The 7,455-nt window shown below is 41.5% G+C and overlaps 2 protein-coding genes across 4 annotated transcripts, besides 2 other annotated features; one reads left to right on the top strand and one right to left on the bottom strand.

The window, feature by feature from the left end:
* On the top strand, window positions 1-2,834 carry Strica (Ser/Thr-rich caspase). 2 transcript variants are annotated; one of them, NM_001273789.1, is made up of 3 exons: window positions 1-1,207; window positions 1,263-1,674; window positions 1,734-2,834. In NM_001273789.1, exons 1-3 carry the CDS (start codon window positions 103-105, stop codon window positions 1,798-1,800), a joined length of 1,584 nt encoding a protein of 527 aa, NP_001260718.1. In that variant the 5' UTR covers window positions 1-102; the 3' UTR covers window positions 1,801-2,834. The 2 variants fall into 2 exon arrangements, with proteins under 2 accessions (NP_001260718.1, NP_610193.1); NM_136349.3 differs by having other exon boundaries at window positions 1,734-2,277.
* Window positions 2,450-5,406, bottom strand: Pngl (PNGase-like). 2 transcript variants are annotated; one of them, NM_165454.3, is made up of 6 exons: window positions 4,937-5,406; window positions 4,790-4,881; window positions 3,892-4,727; window positions 3,752-3,836; window positions 3,596-3,692; window positions 2,450-3,539 (listed from the first exon to the last, which is right to left on the bottom strand). In NM_165454.3, exons 1-6 carry the CDS (start codon window positions 5,310-5,312, stop codon window positions 3,130-3,132), a joined length of 1,896 nt encoding a protein of 631 aa, NP_724444.3. In that variant the 5' UTR covers window positions 5,313-5,406; the 3' UTR covers window positions 2,450-3,129. The 2 variants fall into 2 exon arrangements, with proteins under 2 accessions (NP_724444.3, NP_610192.1); NM_136348.3 differs by having other exon boundaries at window positions 2,990-3,539.
* Window positions 2,657-2,706: a mobile genetic element.
* Window positions 5,407-6,548: 1,142 nt separating the features above from the next.
* Window positions 6,549-6,601: a mobile genetic element.
* Between the last annotated feature and the right edge of the window lie 854 nt (window positions 6,602-7,455).

Genomic DNA, 7,455 nt, shown 5'->3' with positions numbered 1-7,455 from the left:
TTCAGTTCAGCGAGAACCGTCGAGCTTCACAAAGCAACTACAGCGCAGTGCGTGAAAGCCAGTTTAAGACAGAAAGCTCAACACACGCAAACCGGAGTCATTATGGGTTGGTGGAGCAAGAAAAGCGAGACGGATCGCAGTCAGCCCAGCCAGGAACTGGTGGCGCAGGACCCGCGCACACGAGTCCAGACTACGAGTGCAGCCACGGAGACGACCAACACAGCCGTGCAAAACTCGACCATAACGGACAACAACAAGCAGACGGTTACCTTTCTCACCACCCGCCAGACGGTGACGCACACGCAGCGGGCGCTGATCACGGAGACGACAACGCGACGCACGCCTAGTCAGGCGGAGTTAGAGGCTCTCTTCGCAAAGATAAAGATGGGCGGTGAGGGACCCATTGGCTCCACCACCACCACTACGACGACCACCTCCTCGCGCTCCCGACCGCCCAGTTTGAACGGCGTCTCCTTTCGCTCCACACAACCCTTCAAAGCCACGGCAAGCAATGCTGGCAAACGGTCAAGCACCTTAGTCAAGACCGAGCAGACGACAGTGACCCAAAAGAATGGGCGCACGGTCACCCAGCACCTGGAGACTCATAGAGTGGACCTCAAGGGAAGTCGACCTAAGGCGACCTGGGCGTCATTTGCGTCCACTGCAAACAGCTCAACATCCAGCTACGTCTCACCTTATCGTCAGAAGCCAAGCATGGCCATAACTTGCACATCTCCCAACATCAAGACACCAAAAACCACTAGCTCCACGTCCAGTTCCAGTGCCAGCTCCATTACGAGTCCGCCCAAACCATCATCATCTGTATCCTCCATTTCAAGCATTTTCAAGTCCGCTCCCAAGCAAGTTGACAAGCCGCTCAGTTCTACCGCAACTCCCAAGCCCTTCATTAGTCTGGGATCGTCAGGAGGCACCAAGCCGAAGGTCACTGCCGTCGCGCAATCCCAAGATGCCCAGGGCACGATTTCAACGAGCCTGGGTATCTCGAAATCAAGCCTGACCAAGAACAAACTCAAGCCCGCCCGGGTGTATATCTTCAACCACGAGCGGTTCGATAACAAGAACGAATTCCGAAAGGGAAGTGCCCAGGATGTGAAGGTCTTGCGCGCCACCTTTGAGCAGCTGAAGTGCAAAGTGGAAGTTATTACAGATGCAACCCTGGTCACCATTAAAAAAACAGTGCGAATGTGTAAGAGGAGAAGTGTAGTTTCTCGGCTTAATCAATTAATTTTTAAATTTTGCAGTGCAAACCAAGGACTTTGAGGACAAAAGCGCTCTGGTCCTCGTGATCCTCAGTCATGGAACGCGCCACGACCAGATCGCAGCAAAGGATGACGACTACTCCCTGGACGACGACGTTGTTTTTCCCATTTTGCGCAATAGGACGCTTAAGGACAAGCCCAAGCTGATTTTCGTTCAGGCCTGCAAGGGCGACTGCCAACTAGGGGGCTTTATGACCGATGCCGCGCAGCCCAATGGGTCTCCAAATGAAATCCTCAAGTGCTATAGCACGTACGAGGGATTTGTATCTTTTCGCACGGAGGACGGAACTCCTTTTATTCAGACACTGTGTGAAGCTCTTAATCGATCGGGGAAGACTTCAGACATCGACACCATAATGATGAATGTGCGTCAAGTGGTTAAAATGCAATCCAAGTAAGAAACTCCACGTGTTTATATATGACCCCATAAATAATTATTAAACTTTATTTTAGAGACCGCCAAATTCCATCTGTCACTAGCACTCTTACCTCTAAGTACGTTTTTGGAGATTATATTTGACCATAGATCTTAAATCTAAGACACGCCATTAAATATCAAAATTAATATATATGTAAATAGCACATGGATAGATGTATGTACATAGTATATAGCACATAGCGTCTGGTCCACGTAGTGACGAAGCGTACCAGAAGAAGGTGATATATACGAAGAAATGAAAATTTGCGATGGTTGTCCGATCTTAGCTTAATATAACAATCGAGAGGTAGCTCACAAACTAAAGAGGCGGTAAAAGTGTGAGGCTAAATATTAAAAAAAAATTAGTCTGGGGTCGGAATTGTTAAAGGAAAACTATTTTCGGTAACCAGAACCTGAAAATATGAAAAACTTTTTTTTATTTTGGTCGATTTTTTAAGAACGGTCATCGCATGTAAAATGTTAAACCGTGTGCCCTTGAAATTTTTTAACTTTTATTGTACTAAAAATTAACGTTTTAATGTTATTATAAAATAAAAACAGTTATTTTTTCTCAATACCAATATAATGACCCATTCTTACCAATAAATTAGGTATGACCGTTTGCTAACTCTAATTTAGTGTAATGGTACCAATGATAAATGCCATACAGCTAAAAGAATATATGTAACATTAGTTTTGTATATATGTATATTCTACACAAAAATGTTTTGATGTTTCAACCAAATTTTAAGATTCATATATATATGCGCATTTTGTTGTAGATGATTAGCGAAAAACATGTTTCGAAAAATTTTAATATACCGATATTCATAAAGGGCAGGCAATAATCGAATGACTTTTTGGTGATGTAAAATGGCAAAATCACTGCGCGGTTCTCTGAAAATCGCTGAATACCTACATATGATATCTATTTGTATACCCGTTAGTTGTAAGCAAAATATACAAAGTATATGAATTCTTTATCAGGATCACTAGCCGAGTCGATCTAGTCTTTTTAATTGTCTTGCCTTTTTTCATCTATATATGTAAATCTTGAAAAATCGTCCCAGCAATTGTGACCAATAAAATTATTTATTGCTTTGATTCCGGATGAAATAAATATTGACATATAGAAGAAAATAAAGTTTAAATGTCGTTTCTAAATTTGTCATTCATATTTTAATTAACTGCAACCCAAATCTAAGAACCTTATATTTTGTATTAACTGTTTCCATGCGCTTGTTCTATATATATAGAAATTTCATAAAAGTTAGTCCTTAAAACTTCAAGTATAATTACATATAGCGACACTATGTGCCTTTATTTAATTTTTAATATACATTTTTGATTATTATATTTTCATCCAGACTGGGAATCGTTTATATTATTTACAATTACATTTTAATTTCTCCAAAATATTTTTTGAGGACTTCAATGTAGTTGCACTTGCAGATCGAAGGGATAGTCTCTTGAATTAAGACTCTGCCTGAACAGTTGTGTGTGTTGCCATGCTACATCGCCCTTGCCACCCGTAAGTTTGGCCACTATTTTGAATCCAGTGGCATTTTCAACCGAAGCGCTTCCGTCGGTGGCATCGACAGTCACGCTGATTTTTCCGTCGCCAAAAGTTTTTGTCTCGAAAACTAAGTTGTAAGACTTAACCTTTAAATTGGTCTTGCTGAAATCAAACGTCCAGGCAATTTCTCCGCAATCGGTATCCTCCAGTCTAGCCAAATATGCCATTTTCCAATCGCGTTCCACTTTCCGAAATATGTTCTTTGAGGAAAATTGCGCTTTTTGCCATGTCTTATAGCTATCCAAAATAGTGATGTGTTCTCCTTCTATGGATATAAAAGTTAAAAGCATTCATAGTGCTGTAAATAAATTCATGACTCGCCTTTGGCATATCGTTCGTATGTATCGGTGGCACAGCTGTAACGCACATTAAGTTGCCTTTTTTGTAGTTCGGTTGCACTTAGATTGAAAACGAATATCTGTAAATACATGAAAGGTGACAAACGGCCGGCAGCGCGTCTCAGGCCAGATCACTTACATTGGTAAAAGTATGCTCTCCACGTGACTGCCGCCAAGAAAGACTTCCCGAACTCCGACCCTTCAGCTCGTTTTCTGTCGGCTTACTAAACAGGAAACGGGATTAAATTTAATTTCGAACAGTTTCCTGTAAATGCTTACCGCTCTAGCGTCAAGCCGATGACCTCGTACATATTGCGCTGGCTGAGGAATAACTTTCGATCGGCGGTGCAATTTTGCCGCCGCTTTGCTCGAATCGCGTCCAGCGTTTGCACCATTTCTTTTTCCCCGCACAGCTTTCGTAGGTGTAGAATCTTCTGGTGGTCATTAGTATAGCGCCAAGTCACATCTTGGATGTCGTCCCTAGAGTATGCAAGAATGTAGTCGATGTGACGTTTCCAGCCATGCTGATACATCAGCGGAGAATCTATAACGTTCTCGGAGGGGTCAACATGGAGCCAACGCATCTGGGCCTCGGAGTACACCTCGGTCCAGACGTGATCAAAATGCGAGTGGACAATACGGGCGTCGTAGTCGAGGGCGCGACAGAGGAATGTGAAGCAATTGGCATATTCTCCGCAACGGCCCTTACGGGAAACTAGGAGCTGGGAAATGTCGTTATAGCGGTAGAACTTGCTCTCCTGGCCGCAGCAAACGGTGACTTCCACCCTTATATCACCTTCCCGTTCAGTGCGGCGCAGCCTGCTCTCTTCACTCCCACACACGCGGCAAGGTATATTGTTTACCCACTGGAAGAACTGCGTGTTGAACCAGTTTACCAGCTCCACAAGCAGCAAGTCGCGAACACATGGCTCCTTCTCCTGGCGCTCACCCGACGCAATTTGATCTTGGATGTCTATCAGTTTCTCGCTTGCCATTTCGGTGAGCTCTTCCACAGGAATCAGAGTGCGGCCAGTAGCCAGCAGCAGGTTATCCTCGTACTGCATGACTGCATCGGAATAAAGCTCTAGCGACTGCAGAAAGTTATTATTGGTGCGCTGAAAACAAGCTTCCACATCAGAATACAGCAGAGGTCTATCTTGTTCGATGGCTGGCTTACCAATACACGGGGGAAGGCGATTCTATGGCGATATTCCACAGAAGGCTTGATGAACAAGGGCGTGGTGCTGGTGGTGCTTTGTTGAGGAGGACCTATTAAAATCCGAGACATGATGATTAGGATGTCAGTCTTGCCCCCAAAGCTTACTTTTTGACACTGTGCCGTTAAGCCAGGCAGTGCGTCTCTCGCTCAGCGCATCTCTGTACTTCTTCACCTGCTGCAGTGACACCTCTGTGGGCAAGGTGTAGGCGTTGGAACTGGGGGCGCGTACGAAGCCTATGGCTTCCAGTAACCTCTCACAGCCGGGCAAGGACAGCAGCTTTTCTTTAATAGCTTTGTTTTCCTGCCGTATGGTGCGGAACATGGAGTTCTCCGGCTGCGCCAAGATGTTCTCCAGCAGCACTAACAGAATGCGGACCGCTTCCAGGTAGGCTTCCTTTAACCCTCGCTCCTGCTGCTGCTGACCAGCAGAACGGGTCTTCGGTTCGATCTGGTGCACGCACTCCAAGTTTATGTCCACCATGTTGATGACCAGCTGCCACTATCAGATTGGTTTCGTCGTTAGTAGGGGTGGCCGGCGGATGACAATCATGCAGACACAAAGGGTTATGGTGTTGGAAAACGCGATTAGTTTAGCGAACTTCAAGCGATAACAAAAGAGGTGTTTTTTAGGTTTTTTTTTGTTGAATGAAGCCAGCCGGATTCCACTAGCGTACATGTTCTTTTCCTGTGGGGATGCACAACAAATTTATGCACGAAAAATAGAGCTTGGATCTCCTTTTTATAGACATTTTAAAAAAGGTAAGAAATCTCTAAATTTCAACAATTGCTTTAAATAGGAAATAAGTTACTTAGAAATATTAAGTTATCACGTGTTGAAATTATAAAAATTACTCAATAATCTTTTGCTTAAAAAAACGGATTAAAAATACACAAAGCATTCAATTACCATTTTTAGTTAGTAGCGATCGAAGAATGTTTTGATTTGGAACTCCCAATATTTATTAGGTCTTGGAAGTATATAAATTATATATTAAATACATAATGTAATAGAAAAATAAAAAAAAATTTTTAGGAATCCACTTAGGACTAAGGGTGTTCTAAAATGGACGGTTCATGTTTCAAATTAAGTTTACATTGTTGTTGCTCAAAGAGAAAGCTTATGAGAGCAAGGATCCTGGAAAATTGATAAAGTAATTATGCACAGCTCTCCGAAAATTCGCCTTACAGTAGGAACAGCTCAAAGGGACTTGAAAATACTGCCAGCTCCAGCACTCGCACCAAGCAAATTAGTGACATGAACCGATGTACAACAACATACCAATGTTAACTTGCTAAATGTGTTACACCATTTACAGATCGTTTTTCATGTGGCAAGATATTTCAATATTTTTTAACGCTATTTGTTATCTTTATGAATAACGCTTGCTACTTCTTAGTCTGAATAATATTCGGCTTATAAAGATTTCAGGGATTCTGTAATGGATACGTTCGAACTTATTTCATTAAATTAGAGATAAACAATTATGTTATTGTAAAAAATATCAATTGAAATCATGCGAAAAAAAAACTTATTCTCAGAGGAGAATGCTAAAGACAATGTATAATGGATATTAGATATCCAATTACTGGATATTCGCTTTATTCAGTTTTAGCAACCAATTCTGAAGCGTACATGTGGAATAAAGATTAAAAAAATTATATTCCTGCAAAATATTTAGATGAATACATTGCATATATTGGAAATCGAAAACAAGTTCATTTTAAAATTGTGGGCTTGCCAGTTTTTTGTGGCTTGTGGACGTTAGAGTGAAAGTGGCGTAGTTATACAATAAAACAAACTTGCCCGAAGTAGGCGTCACTAGAATTTGCATGATTAGTTTTAACATCCTACCAATATAGTTCCAGAGACTTTGATGTCTATGCTAACATTAGTACATCGCCAGGTCGCCTCGGCTAGAGATGTTGATCAAGAGCGAATTCCCTATTGGGAATGTTGTTTGTATCTGTTTCTGTCCAACATTAGAAAATATTCTCAGCTGCAAGGCACATACGTACGCAAGGTACATACGCAAATTATAAAAATAACCTAAGTATTTTATATATATATATTTGTTAAAATCCAACTAAATTCATGTCCTTTTAATATAAAAGTTATTTAAGGCTGATTTCATGTCACACAACACTTTTTGAAATATGTTCTGAAATTGCAACTTCCTGGAAAACTCTACATAGCTTAATGCAAAAGCTTTCACAGCTAGTTAATGAAATTAAAAACAAAAGGTTGAGATACCGGGCCACTTGGCAAAACGCTCTGTAAACGGTGTAATACATTCTGAAAGTTAGCGTCGAAATGATAGTGCTATACATCGGTTCATAACATGGATTTCCCTGTGGTGCAGGTACAGCATTTGGCGGTATTTTCAAAACCCTTTTGGTCGAATTTTGAGAACACTGCATAATTTTTAAATGCATTTTCAAGGATTCTTAGATCATTTCTAATTTGTTGATAACACGTCAGTATACCAATGAATAAAAAATTTTAAAAAAAGTCCGCTCTCCAGTCTTCACCGTTTCCAACTTATCGCACATTTATTGTTGGTGGAGTCACTTCGGAAGTAAAAAAGACCATAATTTTATGCGTATATGGTCACACTACTTTTCAA

The sequence above is a fragment of the Drosophila melanogaster genome, chromosome 2R (assembly GCF_000001215.4).
Source record: "Drosophila melanogaster chromosome 2R".
In the NCBI taxonomy this organism is placed as follows: Eukaryota; Metazoa; Arthropoda; class Insecta; order Diptera; family Drosophilidae; genus Drosophila; species Drosophila melanogaster.
This window is presented reverse-complemented; position numbering and strand designations above follow the sequence as displayed.

What these genes read in the sequence shown, in the direction of transcription:
- Strica (NM_001273789.1), top strand. Translation starts at nt 103, where the DNA reads ATGGGTTGGTGGAGCAAGAAAAGCGAGACGGATCGCAGTCAGCCCAGC. An exon ending in TAAAAAAACAGTGCGAATGT is followed by an intron (nt 1,208 to 1,262) that starts GTAAGAGGAGAA and finishes TAAATTTTGCAG; the next exon opens with TGCAAACCAAGGACTTTGAG. An exon ending in GTGGTTAAAATGCAATCCAA is followed by an intron (nt 1,675 to 1,733) that starts GTAAGAAACTCC and finishes ACTTTATTTTAG; the next exon opens with AGACCGCCAAATTCCATCTG.
- Pngl (NM_165454.3), bottom strand. Translation starts at nt 5,312, where the DNA reads ATGGTGGACATAAACTTGGAGTGCGTGCACCAGATCGAACCGAAGACC. An exon ending in ATCGGCTTGACGCTAGAGCG is followed by an intron (nt 3,837 to 3,891) that starts GTAAGCATTTAC and finishes TTTCCTGTTTAG; the next exon opens with TAAGCCGACAGAAAACGAGC. An exon ending in GAGAGCATACTTTTACCAAT is followed by an intron (nt 3,693 to 3,751) that starts GTAAGTGATCTG and finishes ATGTATTTACAG; the next exon opens with ATATTCGTTTTCAATCTAAG.